General features: G+C 45.0%; 1 protein-coding gene across 1 annotated transcript in view; it reads right to left on the bottom strand.

Annotated features, from left to right (window-relative positions):
* The window catches only part of erfl3 (Ets2 repressor factor like 3), a 46,546-nt gene extending 37,782 nt beyond the window's left edge, over positions 1 to 8,764 (bottom strand). Inside the window, exon 1 of the mRNA XM_071535967.1 lies at positions 8,173 to 8,764. Within this exon, the coding sequence (XP_071392068.1) occupies positions 8,173 to 8,194 (22 nt within the window). The 5' untranslated portion in view covers positions 8,195 to 8,764. The remainder of the gene's footprint in view (positions 1 to 8,172) is intronic.
* Between the last annotated feature and the right edge of the window lie 15,960 nt (positions 8,765 to 24,724).

Raw genomic sequence — 24,724 nt, 5'->3', positions numbered from 1 at the left:
CCATAGGCGCATAGGCCTTGTCTAGGAACTTGCCGAGTACAAGAGGTAGGCACGCTATCATTTGGTCTAACTTGGGCTGAGACAGTGTGGGTTTGTGTTTCTAAATCTCGGGCACAAAAGACAGTGCTTACGCATGGGGTTGTCCAGAAGGACTAAATTAGATCAACCAGTCACAGCTGATAAAAGGCAGAGGATGTCCTCTTTCCACTTATCACACACACACACACACACACTACTGCTATCCCTATCAGACAGAGGGCCTTTCTTGACTGCCGAAGTGACGTCTAGTATGCCTAAACACATACGCACACAACCGCACACAGCTCCAACTGTGTTTGTGCACTATATGCCTATGCTTAGATGACAGCTAAAGGAAAGAGCAGGCTACCTTTCCATTTGTGTCATTTAATTAGAATTCAAAATGTTTTTTGGGGACAGAATCATTCTTTTCAGTGACAAAAACACTTGGGACATTTTGTTCCCACACAGACACACTTCTTACTTCTGACAGAGTGTTCATACTACAGCCCTACCTTACTATACACATACCTCTCTCTCTCACATACACAGACTGTGATGAGTTGGCTCAAAGTTCAAAATGAGCACTGACGTACCCAGAGAACAGGTCTGTACATGGAGAGTGGGGGAGAAACAAGGCAAAGACCGCGCGAGAGTAAGAGAGCAATGGAGGGAGAGAAAGAGAGAGAGGAAGAGGAAAGACTGGTTGAAAAGAAAACTCTTCAAAAGTGATCTTGCATTCCTTACATGGGGTGGAGGGAAGAGGGAAGGAGAGGGGAGAAGAGAGGAGAAGAGAGGGAGGAATGGGGGAGGGGAGAGAGGGGAACAGGCGGAGAGAAGGGGAGGAGGGTGAGAAGGGAGAGAAAGTTTAAGTTGGCGCCAGACGGCATTTCAATACTCGACAGCCAACCACACACACATGCACACACACCCACACGCAAAGTATCGACACTATGCAAGTGGCACAGTAGTGCTTTTGGTGACTTCCCATCCTCTGAAATTAGATTAGATATTTGCCCTCCTCCCCCACTCCCTGGGTCCAGCTCAGAGGCAGATTCCCAGATAAAAATAGCCAGAGGAACTATTCAAACACTGCTGCCTTTCTGCAGGGAGTGTCTGCTGACTGCACTGGACTACAGGGGTTAGAGAGGGGTTAGGAGCTCCACACGCTGCCTCCCAGAATCGCAGGGGCTAGGATGGCAGGACAGGACAGCCCAATCTCTATCACACACATGCACTCAGAGGCACACACTCTAGGGCAGCACAATTAATCATGTATAATAGTGTATTGCGATTTTAGTTCCAACAGTTAATAATCGTAGAATATGTCATATTATCAATATAGAAACATGTCATTTCTTTTACATTTCTGCTGTAGTTGACAATAGTCAAACTGTTGATATAATATGCCACAAAAGTGTAATATTCCTCCTCAAATCATTGACAGATAAACATGATTTATAATTGTGATAACAATATTTTCCTATGTAATTGGGATTATCACTTTAGCCATGATTATGCAGCCCTAACACAAACACACCAGGGTACAGCAGACATCCTAAGTGAAATTATGTATTTCGATACTGCTGATATGCTAATGTTATGCTACATTACTTGTGAAAACAACCGTGATTTACGATTATACACAAAAACATCGTGCAGCCCTAGCGCACACAAACATTTTGCACATACATATCCACTGCTTGCCTGCTTGTCTGCTCAACTCAACAAAGACTCATTTTATACACAGGACGTGGACAACATGCCCAAGCATGGAGGTCACATATACACAGTTTGAACAGTGAGAGTTAAAAAAAAAAAGTTGTTGACCAAAAAGGATCCTGTGTCTTGGCAGTACCTGTTGATTCCAGTTTATCTGAAGCTGTGCTAAAAACAGTGCAGAGCAGATCCAATCCTGTTGTTCTGATCCTGACTGGAATGTACATTAACAGCCCCACTGTGTGCTGATCCCTTAATGTAAAGATGCCCTCGGCATGACCAGTATTACTGGGGTTAATCTAATAAGATTAGGAGTATGAATTACACCACTGCCCGGGCCCAGCCCTGCCATTGGCAAACACAGCCACCGTTGGGTGCAGCGCCATCAGTACAGGATTAGGGGGAAACTGTTGTGAGTGTGTGTGTGTATGTATGATATGTGTGCATGCCAGGGGCCAGGCCAGGTGGTTGCGGTGTGGGTAGCGGTGGTGTGATCTCCCCCTGGTAGGAAAAGAGGTAAAGGAGGAGTTAGCTTGCCTCATGACTGGCTGACTAAGTGCTGTTGTGGTTTTGACAGCTTACACCATGATAATACTCTGACCAAGGGAGAGATGACACTCTGGGCTTCACTCTAAACTAAAGGACAGGTCATTGTGTTGGAGAATCCTAAATAAAAAGTCTCATCTGGAAGGATCAGAGGGATAGAGAGATCAGCTACCTGATCCCCACAGGTGTGTGTGTGTGTGTGTGTATGTGTGTGTCATCAGACTCAGATCAGTTTCAGTGGCGCCGCCGTCACAGTGCACACCAAGAAGCTGCGACACATACACCCACATGCACTGACACACACACTCACACACTTTGTTCACAAATAATACATTAACACACTCTCTCTCTCTCTGATGCATAGTACAGCTGCCCGCCCCAAAGACTCTCTCTGTGTCTCTCGCTCACACACACCTCGCTTGATATTCCTTTACAAAAACATGCCTTTCTACGCCTCATATGGAGTCACCTCTGTAACAATGCAGCTCTGTAAACTCCCCATATTACATTACAATACACACGCATGCATGCGCACACACACACACACACACACACACACACACAAACAGCTGCTGAACAGTGCAGGTCAATCCATGCACACCACCACACCCTACTGCGTTCTCAATATGAATCTTGATACCCATTTGAAAAGAGAGACCATCAGTGTGTGTGTGTGTGTATGTGTGTGTGTGTGTGTGTATGTGTGTGTGTGTGTGTGTGTGTGTTTTAGGGCTGTTACCTTATATTTAAAATGTTCAGTTAGGCCTACTTCTAATTTCTTAAAACAAGAAACGTTAGATGACAGAAAGCAAAACCTGTAACCCACCTCGCTCAAACCTACCATCATATCCCCGATATGCTTTTTTGGTGCACAAAAAGATAGACCATCAAAATATCCCAGCATCTCTCAATAAATCTGATGCGAAACCTATACAAGCATAACCTGTAACTATTCAAAGACAGGCAAATTTTGGCTATGGCTAGTACATTTTCCTATTCTACCAGCCACCTGGTAGAAGTTCCTTAGTATTGCAAAAATCAATTTGGCTGCAAAAATAGGCTAGTCAATGTGGCTGGTCAATTTTAAAATCCACCAAATTTCCAGTGGTGAAAAGTTCGTTTCCTGTCCTGCTTAGATATAAAAATTTTAAATCATAACACTGCAATGGGAGCGTGGTTTGTTGCCTGTAGTAAAACAGCATACTACTTCCTCGACATCACTCACAGGAATTTTTAAAATGCTTCATGACGCTGCCTTCTCCAGCAGAAAGCACAGCTATTCAATCAACAAAGGTCAAACAAGCCAAAGACACCAGAGGTCTGATATGATAATTTTTCAACTGCCGGAGACAAAGGAATTTCACCTAATATTAATTTTATTTCAAACTAAGTTTTGTGGAAAAAGTGCTAACCCTATTTTGTGTGTGTGTGTGTGTGTACGTGTGTGTGTGTTTTGAACATTCTTGAATCATGTTTATCCAAGTTGGCCTTAGGTATTAAGAATGTGTGTGTGTGAATGTATGCATGCCTTTGCAAGTCGCTGTGAGTGAGTGTGCTCAGGGAAGGCTTGCTGAGATAGTAACTGTTGTGTTTTCCCCTAGTATGTAATGCAACACAGCCGGCAACTATTAACGTTCTAAGCAGGAATGTGGGAGGTCCAAGAATTCCAATAAAAAGCAGCAGTGTGTGTGCATGTGTGTGTGTGTACTCACACATATGTTCCGCAAAAGCTTTACAATTATCTGTAAACAGTCGTTCATGCGTCCTGTCCTGACACGTAGGCCTACCCCATTAGCAACCCTGACCAATAACCAATACTGTCAATGTGGGGTCAGGCTGTGGCTCCAACCAATGGCACCACGGGAAAACTAGGCCCAACTCGCATCCTACCACACAGACACACATACACACATGACCTGAGGACACATTTAGTTCTGCTGTTGTGTTATCAGCGTAAAAAGTGAATTTTAAATGGAGCTCTTTAGTTTTCAACCTCCCGACCATGCAGCTGATCAAACAGGCAGTTCGAGAGGCAGATAATCCATAGGATCCGATGACCAGATTTGAGCTTAGTGTGTGGGTCTCGAGGGGGTAGAATGGCCCGATGGCGGCGTTGGACAGCGGTCAGAAGCAGCCGAGCGGTCAAGGGTAACGCTGCCTTGTTGGCTCTGGTCTCTCTGGTCTCCCTGGTCAAGGGCGGCACAGGGCTAATGGTGGGGAGGTCCATTAGTGTCGAGTGGCTGGGCGCATTGTTCCCTTTGGTCACATTCCTGACTAAATACAGACATTTCCACAACTGAAGACCCTCTACCAGAAGTCATTTGTCAACTTATCACCACAGATGACCATATCAAAACTTTTATGGAGAATTGCTTTGACAAGGCCAAGTGGGACATGCAGCTTCTGCATTGGGTGTTCTTTTATTTTCTAATAGGGATGTTTTTAAAACACTCCATCTTTTATAATAGTGGATAGAATTGAAGGGTTAAATTCCAAAAGACTATTCTGAAAAAATATCTGCTTCCTAAAATGTATTTTCATCAATATGATCATATCCTCAAAAGTGCTACCATTTTGTAAGCATGTTGCCTAATAACTTTAGCAGTATTCCGTAATAAGTTATATGTTCATGCCAGCCATCAGAATTGACACCTGATACCTAACAGAAGTTGTCAGCTTTTTCAAATGGTAGATAACTCATTTTGGAATGGAACTCATTTGTTTCAGGCTGAAACTATGTTGGCTACGCCTGATCACAGCAGGCCAGTGTCCTATAAACTAGGCTGTAAAACTGTATTGGGATAATGGGAGGTAGTGGTTTTGCTGTGGTCAGCACTGTGAGGGAGTTTTCGCAGATAAGGCTAATCGCTGCGCTTATCATCACGGCAGTGTGTGTTGAGATTGAAAAGCATACACGCACACTCGCACGCAGCCATACACAGGGAAATGGTGAAACTTTCCCTCTCAGTCCCCAACTCATCAGCCACCCTTCTGTCTCGTGGCCTGCCACATCATAAAGCAGGGATGTGAGTATGTGTGTGTGTGTCTAGCTAACTTATAAAACAGCTCTACGACATGTCAATCACTCCTGGCCGCTCTGGGGACTGTGGGGAAGCAGGAAGCTGTATTGCATTTAAGCACAAAGAAGGGAAAACAATCATCATTAAGAGCTACTTATTTGAATGACTGATGAAAAATAGGCTGGGATGCCTGCATTTCCCTCCCGACCTCTTTCTTTCTTTCTCTCCCTCTCTCTCTCATACACACACACACACACACACACACACACACAAAATGTCTCTCACCCGCATGCAGGAGTGCAGTCTCTTCACTTGTCAAAAGCGCCACCAAACTATGAGCTGCTCTGCACCATTATGAGTACAATGAGAGGTCCCGGGCCCCACAAGTCCACACACAATCAGCCCCAGGCCCTGCCCCACTCCCCCCATTGTCCCCTACTCCACACACACACGCACAATGGCCACTCCAGAGCCAGGGGTCCCACCATCCACCTCCGTCACACAAAGACACACACCAGTCCTTATCCAGTCAGAGAGAGAGAAAAAAAGAGAGGTGGAAGAAGAAAAATGGTAACTCTTGGAGAGAGATGGAGGAAAATGAGTGAAAGACACAAAAGTTGGGGAGTAAAGAGTGTGTGTGGCGGGGGTGTTAATGACATATGAGGGAGAGAGAAGAAAGAAAGAAATACAGTAGGCCAATTATTCTTTTGTGTGTGTGTCCTTATCACCAGAGCCTAATCAATCATTAGCACAACCTTTGAGCCACACACAAAGCTGGATATAGGCCTGTGTTACGGTAGAGGAGATAATGCCTACCAATTGCCTATCAGCTGACTAATGCAACCTGTAGAATACAGTTAACCACTAACTAATTCTATAGACTAAAATCAGTTAACAAAATCAGGTAAACAGCACTGATTGGATATAAATAAAAATAAATAGGATACTTTCCAAGGACACAAACACAACACCAACCTGCCTCTGTCTGCAACATCAGATACAGCTATAGCCTGGCCATTTCTTACTTCATCATATCAATTCTCTATCTCAGCAGAAATCCTATCATCTATTCGGACTAATGAAGTGACCGTGGAAAACACGGCACACAGGAAGTGTCCAATGATGGAGAGAATAGAGGGAGGCTACAGAGATGGAGCATCTTACGGTATAGGACATAATCCTCACAAAGTATCCCAGAGAAGGATGATTACATTTTTATCCTATAGATACGCAGGCACTATTTATATCCTTTTTCATTCAGCAAATGCGCTAAATGAGCCTACACGGGCTAAGGGTTAAAACCAGTGTTCTGATTGCATACACAGCAACAGCAGGACGAGAGATCAAGACAGTGCCAGGGATTAACCAGTTCAATAATTCAACTATTTAAAGGCCCCATTATAAGATCAGATTTGTTGTTAGATAATGCCCCCCTGACAGAGTAGCAGTGTTTACCAACACAGTTAAATGGTGAACAAGAGGAGTCAGATCACAACACACACTAACACCAATTACACTCAAGTAACCTATAGCCTAAGCCCAGTCAGTATTTAGCACATTCACTGAACAGATCATAAACATGCACTATCCTCTGCAAAAAACAAACACACGCCCCAACTGCATGCAACGAACCCATAACCTAAGCACAATCAATTTTTAGTGCATTCCCAGAACAGCTCACACTATCTGCTACTACACAAACACACAGAAGCACAGAAAAACACACACAGTTTCTTGTAAAAAGGGCTACTTGTGGTGGGACGTGGTGTGATGTCATGGCCCCCTCCTCAGGGCCACTGCAGGGAGGGGGTGTGCAGGAATGTGGTTGAGAGGCGGAATAAGGCTGGGTGTAGCGGGAGTCAGGAGGGGATAGGGTGGGGGAGGGGAGCGGCCCGGAGTGGAAAGGGTCCCACACAGTTTGTCAGCCAGTCAGTCACAGACACATGGCCCTATGCCAAATTCTTACCAGCCACTACTTAGAAAGACATGGCATTGTTCCCATAGGAAAAACAACTTATTCTCATTCCGCACCCAGATAAATATTAAGAGGTACTTGCGTCACTTATGGTCTGAATCCTGTCAAGCACACAGTTTGTTATTGTGCCACTGATATAATAAATTGCATAGCTGGCATAAATGGTGGTACTTGCACTTCCTCGTTTCTGAAGAGAAATGCACTGGCTTCAAGAGAGGGGAGCAAGAACGAACTTATGCAAGCATTTCAGGAATTACACACACGCACACAGACACACACACACACACACACACACACACACACATACAGAGCTCAGCTGACTGACTACTGGAAACCCCCCTGGTCTCACTTCACTATGCTGACAGGCCTACCTGGCAAAATTATGCTACTAGCTTAACATCAGCAAACTCCCTCTGTACCTGGCAAGACCCAATAACCTCAACACCACCACCTGGAGAAGAGAACTCTTCAAGTATCAACACGTCCGTTTCTGTCTCTCTCACTCACTCACGCGCACACACACACGCGCGCGCGCAAAAGTGCTTCTAGGTTTTTTCACTGAATTCTGAAAGGTACTGATGGTGAAATTAGGTTGTCAGGGTGACACAGAGGATGTCGCTAGATACGATGTAACAACTGTACAGTAGCTAACCACTTCCTCTTGAACTGGAGTACAGTACAAACCTGCAACAGATTTTCATATCTAATCTAAGCCACGGACCAATGCACTCATGCTAAAAACGGTTCGCACCGTGCGCAATAGGTAGCTATGGCTGATTAACTGTCTGGTTAATTAGCAAAGTTATTATTGTTAGCTTTACCGGCAACGACCACGGCAAGCAAACAGGAAAGACAATGTTGAATAATTCCATAGAAACATTTGCGCAAACTTACCACTGTCTCCAGGTGTTTTCATTCTGTTTTGATAAAAGTAGTTAGCAGGATAGCTAAGAAGCTAAAGTTTGCTATGCTGGATGAATTCCACAAGTTGCTTGCGGAAAGAAAAGTCAGTCTCTGGGCCTCTTCTTCTAGTTCCCAATCTGGGAAACTAGGTAAAGACACGGGACAAACTTTGTACTGCTTCAGCGGCTCTCTTCTCGAGTCACCGCGTTCTCCGCTCTCCGTTTCCCGGCTCTCTGCCAACCGACGGGCTGCTTCCACCGAGTTGAACGGTCGGGACCTCGCTGTTCGCGTCTCGTCCCGTAGCAGCGTTGAATCAGCTCAAGTTGCAGCGGAAAACGGTCAACCGTCCCGACTCGAGCCGAAAACCCTTTCTCTCTTTGCTTGTTTACAAGTACTTTCGCTAACTGTCCGGTCGCTGTTTACTCCGTCTCAATCGCATCTTCGTCGCTGTTTGACATCTCGTTGCCGAAAAGCTCACTTCTTTGATACAATCACAAATTAGAGAGTAACCTCTCTTTCTTTACAGACTTTTTTATTCCTCTACTCACTCACACACTACTCAGCGCTACTCTCTCCTCCCCCCGTGCCTCTCTCCGACCTCGGGGTGTCGTGTTTCGCTCGCTCTCTTCTGCACGGGGCCGCCCACACGGACGGGAGAGGGGGGGGCTAAAGGGGTGGGTCACGCCCACTCACCACGAGCCGGGGCTGGCGTCACTGCAGCACGCGGCGTTGCCTTGGAGACCGCCACAGCCACTGTCGTGGTGACATCACATCCGCGTCCTACGATTCGAGAGAGGCGCGAGTGGCTCGCATCGTCGTGTCCTTTTACGTCAATCACGGGTACCTTTCTAATTAGCCCTTTTCATATCATGATAATTAGATCCGTTGAATTGCCCGGTTAAATGTGGCAGCGTCAGTTACTGATTAGTGCTGAAAACAGGAAATTCAAACTCAATTGTCATGGGGTAAAACTGAAGAGCTTAAAATCAGTTGGTTTACAATAGGCTACAGGTGCAATGGTTGCGCTGCATCGCAGTGTAGATTTTGGCAGATGTTTCAGAACACACTGAATAGTTAGGCTACCATTTCTCTTCCTACACTTGGTTATTTGAATTTCTGCTGAAATAGGCCACAGATCAGAGACATGTTGACAAAAACTGATTTACTAACTTGCTAGAAAAATGCCTAGCAGGTCATTTGAATGTGAATATTTCAATATGAATACGCATCCTGTTCTGCTGCCACCCCTCACATGGAGCGTAAACTTCTTTTTCCTCTTTAGTTTCTACCCACTGAGGTGCATCCAACCAGCCATATCTTGCCTAATCTCCCTACACACACACACACACACACACGCACTCATCCACACTGACCCACAGCCCCCATCTCATATCAACTGGCCCAGACCTTATGGGAGATGCGGTCATGTCAGAAATGTAAAATCTTTCACTTCATCAAATGTGCTGCATGGCTGGGTTGATTAGTGCGGACCAGAGTCATGCCCTGCCTTGCATCCTGTCACGCTGAACGCTGTGACATTCTGCTTCCTCATGTGCCGCTGATATGAAGCTGTCATGTTGTCAGTAAGTGCATGCGAGTGTGTGCAGCGTCGCACATGGCAGGTGAAGTGTATCTCCTCTTTTGCCCCCTTTAACACTGACACCTGGGGCATGGCATGGACAGCTTGTGTGTGTGTGTGTGTGTGTATGTGGGTCCTCTTTGTGCCCTTGTACGCATGCACGTGTGTGTGTTCTTGAGCGAGCCGTTGCATCAGCGACACACACCATTGCCCTGCCTTGTCAACAGGATAAGACAGTGGTAGTAAAACAAAGTAAACAAAGTCCCCTGACAACAGCAATGTCCCGGCGGAGTGATTTACAAACAGGATTTCTCCTCCCTTTCGCTGGCCATTCTCTGACAAGCTCAGGAAACCGACTCTGCTCCGTCTGATAAGAACTGGGGCGAGAGACTGGGAGCCTCTGCGTTGGATGCTGAGGCTCCGCGTTCAGGAAACGCAGAGCGCCATCACGTCCTGTCTTCTCCCATGCAGGAAAAACACTGGACAAGACCGGCGTGTCTTTTTCTCACGCTCAGATTCTAATAATAATAGGAGGAGGAGGAGGGGGGGGTAAAAAGAGGATTGCGTTATTTCTCATCTTTTCCGTCTATCTGTCTGTGGGTTGTCTCTCGCCTTTGCTGTCATCTGTTTTGGCATTCATCCACTACGTGTCTATCATTTTCCGATCTCTGTATGTCTTGTTGAGTTGAAGAGCTCTTCAGCATCCCCCGTGCTCTTCACAGAGACGGAGCGGCTGGAGAGATGAGAGTGCATAGGAAGAGAAGAAATCAAAGAGAGGATGAGAGGAGAGGCTCCTGAGGGAGGAGAGAAAACTGACAGACAAATAAGAGTGATTCAGTGATTAAGTATAGGATGGACAAATAGCTTCTTTTCTTTGATTTTCCTCTGTGTGTGTGTGTGCGTGTGCGTGCGTGTGTGTGTGTGTGTGTGTGTGTGTGTGTGTGTGTGTGTGTGTGTGTGTGTGTGAGAGAGAGACTGTGAGCACACTCTATTGTAACCCAAGCAGAGGAGATGACATTTACAGACAAATCTACAGCACAGTACATTCTGAACACTGATAAATACAGTGCTTCACTCAACACCCTCTCCCTCTCTCCCACCCCTATACTCCTCCTCCCTCACGCTGTTTATCCACCTCTCTCTCTCTCTCTCTCTGTCTCTATCTCTCTCTCTCTCTTTCTCTCTCTCTCTCCTTCTCTGTCTCTGTCTCTCTCTCTCTCCCACCCCGTGTCCCCCTCTCTCCTTTGCTCCCACTCGGCCAGTGTGTTGGTTGCAGCGCCATCATCTTTCGCCACCTATCCCTCCTCCCTCCCTCTCTCTCTCACACCTCTTCCATTCCTCCTCCCGTTCCATCCTCTGCCACCTCTCCATGCCTACATCTCTTTCCCTCCCTCATGTTCCTCCCTCACTGTTTTTTTTTCCTCAGGTCAGTATTTCAGCTACGCTCTAACAGACTCAAGGCTGGTGGACTGGTGGTGAAATATGAATACGTGATTATATTTAGTCTCATTTGGCCATCACCCATTTTATATGATCGTGATTATTATTTAATAACATTAAAAACTGTTGAATGGCAAAATAATTAAACTCTATTTGTTATATCCCCACTGATATTTTACCACATTTTCCCAGGGTTGCTTTGATTATGATGAATTCATGTCGGACAGAGTAATGACAGTTTAATGGGTATTTCCCACCTCAGCGGTGCAATTTTCCCGATTTATTTTGTAATTGTCACATGCATTTGGCCACTAAATTGACCTGTCCGGAACTTGTTAAATTAACTTGCTGATGTGTTTGGCAGGAAGAGTTATTTCTCCAATTACAGAAGAGCCTCTTGTTCTTATGGCTGCCCATCTTCCCCAACTCTCTCTCTCTCTCTCCCAACCCGCCCTTTTCATCCCCGTCATGCTTTAAGTGACTCTCTCCGTTCCTAATCAGAGTGACAGACAGACGCTCTGGAGAGAAAGACTGAGAGAAAGAAAAGGAGAGCGGAGATTTTGTCACCGGAGTGGGTGGGTGTGGGCCTGGGTGTGGGTGTATCATCCCCAGATATCTTCCCTATAGATGCAACCCCCTTTCCCACACCCTCACCCACCCCCCATCCTCTCTCCCCACGTCACCTTCCATGTCCTAAACTCTGTGTGTCAATTTGAGAAGGGAGGACGTACCCAGTGTTGGCAGAAATTGATAGATCAGCCGCATCAAAGTGAAAGTGACGGTGAAAGCACTAGTCAAGGTTGGCCTACCTCCTGAGCTTTGTATCTGTACCACACAATCGCAGCTGATAAACAAGTAAACGCACAGAGGGTCAAGAGGGTCAACTCAAACCATACACACTTTCTTCAATGGATGTCAATTTCAAAGCATGCCATCCAGTCAGCACTTATACACACACACACACACACACACTCACACACACCGGTTTCTTCTGGTCTGTGCCTCTACAACACAGATGGCTCGAGTCAGTGTAATTACCGTGGACAATGGGTGTGGTAGCCCACTAACCAGTGCCACCACAGGCAGTGCAGATACACACACACACACACACACATACATGCACACACACATGCACACACCCAAACAGAAACATGCACACACACAATGCATGTACACGCATAAACCGATTTCAGCAACCAGTGGAAGGCAGGCAGGATTATGTAGAATTCCTGGACGGGGCGTTAAACAACCAACAGAGGTGTAATATGTACATAGGCTACATGGTGATTCATACTGCTGGTGACGTGAACAAACACACGTACACACACAGACACACACATGCGCACATGCACACACTCCCTCTCTCTCACAGTCTCTCCTACTTTTCTCTTTCTTTCTCTCGTTCAGTTATTCCTTTTTAAGAGAGCTGTGATTATCTTCAACTCGATTTCTTATGAATGATCTTACATAATCAAGTTCAGACGGTATTGTATGAAAATGGCAATGCAAAGTTAAACCCTTGTTCAGCTTTAGTTCCTCATGTGGAGGACCTTGAACAAGGAGAAAAAGGTTTAACTTCTTATGTGACAGTGAAAGGAGAAGGGAAGATGGCTTGGTAGACTAAAAGGCATCGAGGGAGAGAGAGCAGACCGGATGAAAGAAAAAGCTGGCAGCTGAAAGGACAACAAGTGAAGTAGGGTGGCGGTTAATGCCCCCCACCCCCCACCCCCCGAAAAGACAGGAGCAAAACTTGAAGCTCGGAGAAGGAGAGAGAGTGAGAGAGGAAGAGAGAGCAAAGCTGTAGAGAACAAGGAGTGAGGAGTGGGAGAGAGAGAGAGAGAGAGAGAGAGAGGGAATAAGAGAGTCAATGGGTTCTTTGTCATCAAAGAACTTGTTTATTTTCAAGCTTGCCAGTCCAACCGTCAGGAGACACAGCCAGACATCTCTCTCTCCCGCTCTCTCTCTCTCTCTCTCTCACTCACTCACTCTCTCTCTCTCTCTCTCTCTCTCCCTACATACCCTTTGTAGGGGGTCAGATTTTTAACAACTCTTCAAATCACCGTGAAACAATTTGCTGTGGGTCTGTCCGTGCGCATGTGTGTCAGTCAACATTGTCAACTTCTCTATCAACATTTTGCCATGTGAAAAAATAGAATTCCCCACCATCTAGTTAAGACAGCTATCCTCTGTCCACGTCCTCTCTCTCTCTCTCTCTTTCTCTCTCTCTCCCTCTCAGTCTCTCTCTCTCCCCCAGCTGGTATTCGCACATGAGTAATGGGATTACCACAGCGAGTGGTGCGGTGGAGGAGGGAAGGAAGGGGGAGAGGAGAGGAGGAGGGGGGTGACGATGGAGGACAAGTGAGACAGAGGAAGAGGGGGATCAGCGGGAGGGCAGAGATGGCAGCAAGAGGTCCACCTGGAAGAATGAGACAAATGTGGGATATTCAAGTGGTAAACCGGGGATCTATCTACACTTACTCTGACATGTGACATTTTACATATATACACATTCCATGCATGTCTGCACACACACATAGAAACTCTGTGTTAATGTTGTGACTTCTTCATGACAGCTCAAATTTGCACCAATGATTTTTCAGATTCAGGGCCACTTAAAGAAACCCAGCATGAGTTACTATTTTCATCAGCGAGGCCCTAGACAGAAAAACCACACTCTCTTTCTGTTGGATTACCATGGCAATGAGGGAGCTATTCAAGAACAAAAAGCTCCTTTTGCGGTGGGTAAAGTATGGAAAAAGCAAGCGGCGAGTGCCCATATGAAAGTGGGGTGGTGGGAGCTGGAAAGAGAGGGTAATGTGAGAGCGGGTGAAAGGCACGGAGAATGTGTGTTATATTAAACCAATGTCTGGCAGGGTGTCAAGCCTGTAATATATACAGAGAGCGAGAGAGAGAGGGAAGGGGAGGAAGAGCAAAGGAAGGGAGATCGGTTCATTTAGCCACAGGGACATGACATTGATGGACGGGCCGGGAGGGGGGGGGGGGGGGGGGGGGGGGAAGCGAGGGAGGGAAAGGAAGAATGTAACCTGTTCGGATGAGGGGGATTTGGAGAGTGGCAGAACGTGAGCGAGGCAGAGAGGGTGTTAAGGAGGGTGCAGGAGTCAGGCAGGAAAGGAGAGAGAGGTATGCCTGGCCGTGTGACAGTAGCTATATTGAGCACAGCGTGTGTGTTGACACTGTCTCCTGTATCTCACTGAGGAACAAACTCTTCCTATTGGCACAGTGCACAGCTTCCCCTTCTCTCACCCCCCCACCCCCCTCCCACCCCCCTCTCTCCTTCACTCCCTTCTAACCCCTCACTGACCAAAGTGCACTCTTCCCCTCTGTCCACCCTCTATCCTTTCCTCCCTTTACCTTTCAGCGAATATAATCAGCCGCCCTCGCTGCTCCATCTCTCACTTTATATCACCCGTTTCCACTCAGAACAGTCACCGTGTTCTCTTCTCCTCCTATACATTTCTCTTTTCTTCCCCTCTCTCCCACATTCCTCCCAATTCATGCAGTCCAAATATTCTTGTCTCTCCTCCCCTCTCTCCCCCATATGTGTCATAGCAAGTCCAGAATTAGATTAGGTTGCTGGATCACTCCCGCTCTCTTGTGTGTGTGTGTGTGTGTGTGTGTGTGTATGTGTGCTCCCTCTTGCATATATGTGCAGAAGAGGTCTGGGTCAGATCCAGTAAGAGCCCCAGCTTCTCCTCCCTCTCTCATCCCCAATTAGTCATCCTCACACCGGGCTAAAGCAGGGTCACTCACCCCCTCTTCAACACTACAGCCAGGCCCAGGCTGGTTCACCCAGAGATGCCTGGCCACCCCCCCACCCAATACCACACGCTCATCACATACTGAGAATAGCCCTCAGCCCGGGACATATGCCCCTCCAGCCACATAACACCCCAAGGCTTGTTTCAAACATGAATTCACATGTTCAACAGTGGGGCGTGGGGGACGCAATGGCACATGACGTCCGGCGGAATAGTCACGCACCAATTCCAGTGATATTCGGGGATATTTTTACCACCAAATTTTTCAACAATCCAAAAAAAAACACAACCGTCACACCCTCTCACTGACACATTCTGAGCAATCACACCAGCTCATAAATAACGCGGGTACACGTCGCCCCTCCGTCCCCTAGAGCAGACCCCGTCTCCTTGGCCATGGCACCCTCAGTGCCTCCACCCCGCCCCCCCCCCTACCCAGCCCATCAGCTGGGCATGGAGACAGCAGGCCTGTGGGTGGTTCAGCTATGTGTCATGCATTACATGCCAGTGCAGGGGAGGAGGACTGACACAGAGCATGTGTTACACTTGCTCAGTTTGATGTGCTCTGCCCTCGCACAGGCACCACTGTGGGTGGCATAGCTATGTGTCATAATCATCATCATCATCGCTTTGCTTTGTCGGATCCCTCTTCATATCTGTGTGTCTGCATGCGTGTGTGATTGTTTTTGAGTTGCTATAGGTCCCCTGTGGAAGTGCCGTGCAATGGGCTCATTCACAGTGTGGGTGCTGTTATACACTAGCACTGATTCATTTCTTTGACTTGTGTGTGCTATTGTGCATTGTGGAGTTTGACGGCTCATGTTCTACCTTGTGCGAATGCTCAGCTAAATGTCTGTGCCTTGCCTGCTTCTGGGATGTATTATGTGCACAGTATATAGACAGTATACCTCTTTAGAGAATATATAAAGGACAAAAGTTTCTGTTAAATAACCTTGGCTTGTCATTCCATTTAATTTTTTCACATTGTGTAATGCCAGGCTCACAGTATTTGAAATTTTCATTGTATGCAGCCTGTTTGGTTGAAATCCCATTAGTCAACACTTAACCAGTGGAAACAAAATGCTCAGTGGATACAGTGGGTGTCATTGTCAACTCCTGCCTAAAATGTGTAAAGAAAGTCCAACACATAGTCTTACTTGCAACTGGAACATTGTACTGAAAAGAAAGATATGTTTCTGTTAGGTGGATAGCAGGAAACTACTCCCAAATGAAGAGTTCACACAGTCAAAACATTATGGTCGCATGTCACCAACAATACTCACATGTACAAAGGTCCCACTGTTTTATTGTTAACCTCTGTAACAAAAAAAAAAAAAAAAAAAAAAGGATACCAGACAAATTTGTAGTCAAATCGGTCTGCTTACTGCCGAGGTGCTCAACATGTGAAGTTAGTGAGGAAAGTGAAAGTCATCTGTAAAGCGGTGGAGAACAGTAGAGAGGAGCCATGAGTGCTGTGAAGGGTTTCTCTGGGCAGTGGGAGCTCGGAGTGATGTGTCATGCCGGGGCGGACGGCATCCCTGCTGTGCCCACTCTTGGCGTGCGTTTCTGTGTCTGTGTGTGTTTCTGTGTGTCTTTCAGATCCCATAGGACTCTGTTGTGATGAAGGAGTGGAGGAGGCACTTGCATTAAATGACTGTCACGTCCTTATCTCTCCCTTGCGCTCTGATGTTAATTTCCATGGAGTGTCTGCAGCCTGCCTTCATTCATTCTTTTGGCAGTTTATTGACAAGGTGAAGGCAGAGAGAATGACAGAAAAGATAACAAGACGAGGATAAGAGAACAGAGGAGCTTAAACATGCGACATAACCACAGTCTCTTACTGCGGCATATTTATGTGATGCTGATTACCTCATTGTCCTAACTTCACCCTGAAGCATTAAAATTGTTTCCAAACGCTCAAATTTTCAAAGAGAGCTCTTGTTGAATAGATGGCAGAAAGTCAAAGACAGCAGGAAAAAACAGGACAAACAGCAGAGCAGAAAATTAGAGTTGATTCGCACTGATGGGTTAAGAAGCAACGCTTGCTTCAGAAACTTGTGGCTTTATTTGTTTGTGTGTATTCAGTAACCACATGCTGAAGTGACTGAACAACACAACGCTGACAAGACAAGGTCAAATCAATCTTTCAGCTATTCAAAGAAGCTGTTAAATGAATAGAAGTAAATCGATCTATTTTTTGTTTACTCTCTGTTGAAACATTAAGTGCTATGTTTCTGTAGTGTCCTGCTATAGTATGACACATGTACACAAAGTGAAAAAATTAGCCTCCATAGTTTGCCATTGTCAGTAGAATGAATACAAAGACATGTCCTTGTCTCAGTCGCATTCAAGTATACAGAGACGTATATTCTTTTGTGCTATACTATATATAAATCTGGCTACAGAATAACAACTGCTTAAGTGTGCTTGAGTACATTTCTTGGATAATGTTAGTTTTTAGAGTTTGTAAGTCTTTTTACTATGGAGTATTTGGAGTTGTTGTTTTTTTTTTATTCCAAGAAAATTAACTCCTTATCTTAATTGAGTGCGATTTATTTCCATACCCCAGAGTTGTGAGGAGCATGAGTAGTTTATAGCAACACACCTGTAATTGATGGTAAAATTTACAATAAAAATTAAATTCTGGACACCGGCATAATTGATACCTAGATAGATAAGATAAGATAAGATAAGATAAGATAAGACAAGACAAGATAAGACAAGATAAGATAAGATAAGATAAGATAATATAAGATAAGAAAAGATAAGATAAGATAAAACACTTTATTGATCCCCTTGGGGAAATTCAGGAACAGAATCAGGAAAGGAATTTTTGTTGACTTGTTTGTTGACCAGTCTAGAGAGAGGTCATCCACAAATCTGGGCCTGAGAATTAAAAATTGAATTATTTGCAGGGACTAAAAATAATCACTATATAATCAGTAGGAAGATCATTTTGGAATGTGCATAAGATCTTAATGTTTTTTGCTCTCAAACATCCTACAGCACTTTTTGGTGAGCTACTGTCACCTGAACAATTTTCTAAGTGTTGTATTTTCACTCTTGAGTAGACACATTTGAGTAGAATTTAATTAAAGTTGAAGTAGGCCTTCAATTTGAGTGAAATAATACTCTTTCCGCCTCTGGCTTCTGCAGAGGGTAGGAGGTCGACGGGCGAGGCAGCAGTAGATTATTCTGACACACATAACAGAGATATACAACACTGTAGCCTGCACAACGAGACACACACACCGCTGCTCAGGGAAACCAGATCTGTCTAGCGGCACCTCACCACTGGCACTGTCTCTCACTGGCACCAATACACGCACACGAGCGCACGCACACACACACACACATACACACACACACACACACACACACACTGGCAGTGTTCCTGGTTAAAGTGACAGCTGGCATTCTGTGTTCCCGTACCACTGACATAGTGAGGCCTTTCTCTTAGCCAATTCTACCTTTACTGGGGCTCTTCCAAACTCAATAGAATTACTACTGTGTTAACTGACTCCCCACCTAACCAGATATGTAGCTCTCCAGTTACCAGCTTCATGCCATAGTCTGGTTTTCCAGTCATGCAGAGAGACTTTAAGCATCATGATGTCAAACGTTTAGTGCCCCGACAATGGCATGCCGAGGGTTTTGCCCATCAGTGCCGCAGCAAATGATTTGTTCCTTTCTATAATAAGAATCTGCACACTAACTAGTGAAACCATGACAATGTGACTGTAACAACATTTGATTTAAGAATAACAATATAAAAAACTTGAGAATATCTAATTTTGGAATGAAACAGAGCTGAGAAAACCAGCATTTGAAAATAACAACACCTCTTCCAAAATGCTAATTTGAAAAAACATATTCAAACAAATTAAAGTATAATAGGTAATTTAAGTAATTTAAATTCTGTTATTAAGTTACAGACTGAATCCTCTAGAGATATCGCATTATACATTTCAGGCATTCAGTTTTTTTCTTCTCCAAAATGTATACATAACATTTTGGAATAGAACATTTCCAATATAAGTTGTTAATGTGACAAACAGCAATGCTGATTTACCCAAGTCACCCTGGTGATAGGATAACATGCTCACCGCCGCCGTGCGTGACTCAACATGGAGGTGGGTGTCTGAAAGCTGTCACACTTACACACTCCAGCATCCTACCTAATCATCCACCTACTGTACCACACAGCAGGGGGGGGGGGGGGGGGGGAGACAGACTGAAGGAGAGAGAGTCAACAAGAGAGAGAGCGATGAGCCAGGAGAGAGGGGAACAATGTGGAAAGAGAGAGATAAACAAATGAACAAAACAGTCTGACAGATAGACAAACACACACACACACACACACTCTTAGGGATTAGGAAGGAGGGTGGAAGAAGGCCAAACGCATGCAATGTTGTTTGTCAATGAGCAGATGTCCCCTGACTCAGTTGATAGAAAAAAAAAATGGAGGGAGAGAGAGAGAAAGAGGGAGGAATAAAGATGATCTGACTCCCCCCCCCCCCCCCAGGCCTGCTGGGTGAGAACTTCTCTGCGGGTGTGGTGGTTCGCCTACATCTGTTTCCCTCACTGAGAACGGCTGGTTATCTCAGCCATTTCTATCACAGCTTTCCATATCTTGATGGCCCAAGGTTTTGAACGGGGGAGGTGGGGGGGTCAAAGAGCAAAAAGCATTTAGATCTGCTTGTGGGACAGGGGTTCAAGAAGGTTTGGACTCAACAGTGGTTCACCTCTCAGTCTGGTTTGGTAAGGTGTCAAGAGATAGTCAGGCTTGCAGCGCCCTCTTGTGGTCAAATAGTAGCATGATATGTTGAGTTTGAGTTCCTGTTTCAGAGATGAGAGGGTTTTTCCTAACCAAGTGAAACCTGCGTTCAGCTCAGACAAGATGAAACTCAAAAATAGATGGGGAACGTACAGAAATGACAAGCAAAGGCAGCAGAAAAAGACAAGAGGCCAGGATCATCTGTACAGTTTTTTGTCTCCTGTTTTATTTGGATGAATGAAACACTTTCAGTTACAAAAATGACTTAAAATGAACAACACTGTACAATGAACAAGCAGAGTTATTTTTCTTCTTTTTTTTTTTGGTTTTCAAGATAAATACACTAAAAGGCTAACTTGCTACCACAAGGGAGGGACAGGGAGGGGAGGGGGGGGAAAGGGAGGGGGGGGGGGGGGGGGCTGCTCACAGGATGGAAGACACAAAGGGAAGAGTGAAGAATGACACATACTCTCACACACACACACACACACACCCACACACGCACACACACGCACACAGACAACACGGAAAACAAGTTGACTGTTGTAACCGGGGCAATGAGCCGCATGTACTAGGAAGTTGGCAAACAGTACGTTACAGTTGACAGTACAAGTCATGTGTGGAGGCTTATTGTCCCAAGAACAAGGAATCTTTTTGTGTTTTTTGCAAATTGCTCCAGGGAAACCACGCCTTCCCTTCTTCCCAGCAGCCCTTCCCTTCTACAGGTGGAAATGTAATTCAGTAGCTCCCTCCCTCTTTAAAAGTTGGATACGAGAGAAAATCCCTTTCCAGAGAAAACCTCAAACTCCCCAGGGAAACCCCTTTGTTAATGTTTGACAAAAGTCCTCTTGCTCTCCCTCTCTCTCTCTCTCTCTCTCTCTCTCTCTCTCACACACACACACACACACACACACACATATAGACAAACAGACAGGGGCAAGGGTCAGACAGGTAGACAGTTAGGACCAAACATCAGGGTAAACCAAATGAAGGGGGGCTGATGGGAGTAAAGCAGTACTCTGGCAGCACGAGCAGAAAGGACAAGAACTTAAGAAGGATCAGAACAGCTACAGAGATACCAAGAGAAACTTCATTATCATCATCATCATCATCATCATCATCATCGTCGTCGCCGTCGTCATCATCATCTTCATCATCATGATCATCATAATTACGAGAAGCTTAAGGTTATTTTCCAATGACAAATACTTAAAAATATACATTTCATCATCATCATCATTATCATCATCTTAATTATCATCATTATTATCATTATTATTATTTCCCTTTGGATAGCTGAGGTTAGCGCTTCACAGACCGGCTCGCTAGGTGACGGGGGACTGAGAGAACAGACAGGAGGGATGGATAGGAAAAGGAGAGAAAGAGAGGGGGATGCAGTGGAGGGTTTGTGTTGAAGAGAAGGTCAAGGTAGAGCTCTTTGGTTTTATTCTTTAACATCTGACTCACTTTGCTGTCTGGCTTGAGAACCTTTGGACTAAAGCTGTATTGTAAAAGAGACAGAAAGAAGAAAGGGATGAAAGAGAGAGAGAGAGAGAGAGAGAGAGAGAGAGCGTGTGTATGTGTGGATGAGAGTGGGCGGAGGAATAAATATCAGCTTCTTTGTTTTTGTTTTCGTTGCTCGGCTCCCCGTGTCTCTCGCTCTCCAACAATTACATCTCTCACGCCTCGATGTCCACAGATATTTGTCACCCAACTATTTCTCCTTGTCTCGACATTGTTTCAAAGTGAAATAAATGAGTCCAATCATGGATTATTACTTATTTGGACACAGTTGTAAAGGTACATTGAGTCTACGAGGAATTCAGTCATATACATAATCAATGTTCTCGCCCTCAGAGAGTATGCAATTGTGTGGAGAAGTAGAAATGCTAGATAAGTCATCCTCGTGGGTTAGGGTTGCTGACATAAGCCATTTTGGCAGAAAGTGGAGTTTCTGAACAGACACTTGGGTGGACATCAGGGTTTTGGGGAGCGTGTACAGTGCTGAGTCCCAGAGCAGGGCATTGACTTTGGTATCATTCTCTAAGGGGGTATCCCCACCACAGAGACCAGCACCTTACACCCAGTCCCTAAGACCCTAAGGCCCACAGAGAAGCGCCTCGTCAGAAACACAGAGGCTCGACTCAGCTCCGCTTCCACTTCATCAGCGCAGATCCACTGCAAACAGCCGAGAGAGACAGAGGGGGCGAAACAAGAAAAACCGACTCTCGGGAAGAAGGGAGATAGTTTGGTCACACGCACGCCTCTCCCTTCGACTTCCACTGGCGCTCAACACACATCGAGTCGTGAGAAGTGTCTGGATGTGTCACCTAGCAACCTCAGTCTCAGCCGTTCCCCCGGTCTCCTGCCCTGCAGCGCTCCCTGCTACACATGCACATCATCTGGTCAATATGCCCCCTCATCTGTGTGGCATTTGCCACCAAAGGTAATAAAAACCTAAAGGCGAACAGGGGCTTTGTGACCTTTGTAATAAAGCTTTGTGTTGAACAGAGGAATAAAGTTGCTCCAAGACACTGATCTGGAAGCCGTTTTCGAACTTTAGCGGATTTGGAGAGGTTTGCACTGATCCTAGATCTGTGTCGAAGAGCAGCTTTAACCCCCGCAGTCCATGTTTGACAGGGAGGGAGCAATAAGGGCCAGGCGTGAGGAGAAGGCTGTGTTCAAAGCTCAACACAGACAGCGGGGGGGTGTTTTCCAGGGGGACAAGGTGTGTGTGTGTAGACCGGAGCACGAACCAGTAAGGCCCTTTGACCTAATCCGGCGCCTTCTGAATCCAGTGGAGAAAAATAAACCGTGATCTCCTTCCTGGTCTGTCACGTCCTTGATCAATCCCAAAACCTCTGTGTTTACCCCATTAGGACAACGACCTTTGACCTTTTGCTTTGGCCCAGCCTTACTCTGTCTGCTCCCAGTCACACTAGCACATTGTCCACACGTACCGTCCCGGTACCCCGATCCCCACTTGAACCCCGCATTTTAAAGCATTCATCTATTTGGTTTATCATCAAAGAATATGAGGTATATGATGAACTATCTCTCTTTTACATCCTACAGTGGATGAGGAAAGCAAGTTAAAAACCAACTCATAGAAAGTGGAAGAAAACAGAAAGCATAGCGAACAGAAAAAAGGGACAGAGACAAAGTGGGAGGTGTGAGGGTAATTTAAGGTTCAGAATCCAAAATCACCCTCTCTCCCTTGCCTCCCTCTTTCCCTCTATCACGTAAAAAAAAAACCCTCTAGCCTTTGCCCCAGTTGATCTTCTCACTCTTTTGTTTTTTTGGTTGTGTAGCTGTAAAGCTTTCAGTGTGTTCTCCCTGTGGAGAAAATATAGAGGACAGAAGCAGCACTGTGTCTCAAAAGAACAGCCCAAATGCTACAAGTCAGGCAGTTCTCCACACATGGATATATGTTTTCTTAGTAGAAGTCAAATTTCAACTTCAACTATTTCCCCTTGTTATTAGGAGAAACAAATGCATGTTTATGTCCAGAAAGCGCATATGAACCAAAAACATGGCAACCTTCCAAATTCTGACTCTCATTAATTTTCTACCTTGCAGAGTCCTGTTATCTTAATAGATGCTAGACTGTTAGTAAAGTCACGAGATGCTCTCATCCACACAGCGCTGCCCCTTTCCCCCCGTGAGCTGCACCCTCCCCTTTAAGAGGAGAGCGCTCTCAATGAGGAAGAGAATATCTTTTACGGCCAACCATCCAGTCGGCTGTATCCTCTTAAGGCCCTACAAGGACCCTGTGGTTGCATTTATGGTATTATTTGGTTTTGAAGAAGTGAGAAAGGACTTTAGCGGGGGGGGGCAAAAAAAAATTCCATCACAAATATATCCCCAAATATATTCCCCAGTAAAAAAAGCACCTCTAGAAATAAATTAACAAATAAATAGCAAGAAGAAAAGATAACTCGAACAAATCAACCAACCCTACCCTGAATAAATTGTACAATCAAAGTCTAAATCATCTCGATAAGGGAAATAAAAAGTCCAAAGAGAGATAGTTAAAATTTTTGGTCTAAAATCAAGTCATTATCATCAATGTTTTTTAAGATCTTTTTCTCAAAGTTCTTTTTTGTAAGTTTTTTTCTTTTAATACATTAGCGATAAGTAAGCAGTAGAACATAGATCTTTTTTCTACAAAATCTATAGAAGCACTAACAGATACATTCCGTCTAAGAGTCAATGTGGAGAAAAGGTTTCACCTTTAAGGTTCGAACCCCCACATCTAAAGTTTGGTTCATGGACGATTCTCGTGTGTCAACTGTATTCCGGTGTGGATCAAACCAAAATATTCTTTGGATACATTTAGTCCAACTCTCAACCGTCAACTTGACTGAGGCCGGTGCTGTGTGTGTAATCATGTAGAAGTGTGTGTTACTTTGCCGTCTGCGGGGTCAAAATTCATGACAGGACATCATTTAAGACCCCCTCTATTTTTTTTTTTCGATTTGGCCTCCCATAAACACTTACATACAGAAAAACACACATATACACCTCAGACAAATTGACTCTAACCTATTTCTGAGCCCCCATGCAGACGCAGGAAGGGCAGTTAGATCATCTGTTATGTTCCATTCTACCTTTTTTTTTGGTTTGGTTCGATATTTGGTTTGGTGTTTTAAGGTTTGTTTTTCAACTCTTGTTTTTGGCTTTTTGTGTGTCTTTTTTCTGCCAAGACAGTCTGTTTCTTTATCTAATAAAAATCTGGAAGCTAAATTTTCACAGTATTTTTCCAACCACCTGATAAAAATCTCTAGCACGACTACGAAAAAAATAAGGAGCTCTTGTAGTAAGTAAGCGAGTACGTTATTCCAAATGAGTATAAGCACTAAAGTACAGTACATAAAACGGCATCAAGAGACACAGCAGAGATAAAACAATCAGAACCAACCAACAGAAAAATAAAAACAGATTTAGAAGATTCAGTTCAGTGAGGTC

This window comes from Centroberyx affinis, unplaced genomic scaffold (assembly GCF_046629955.1).
Source record: "Centroberyx affinis isolate AG114_WGS23_722 - 3 ecotype Tasmania unplaced genomic scaffold, CSIRO-AGI_Caff_v1 ptg002803l_1, whole genome shotgun sequence".
NCBI lineage: Eukaryota > Metazoa > Chordata > Actinopteri > Beryciformes > Berycidae > Centroberyx > Centroberyx affinis.
The sequence above is the reverse complement of the archived record's forward strand: the minus strand, read 5'-3'. Positions and strand labels throughout refer to the sequence as shown.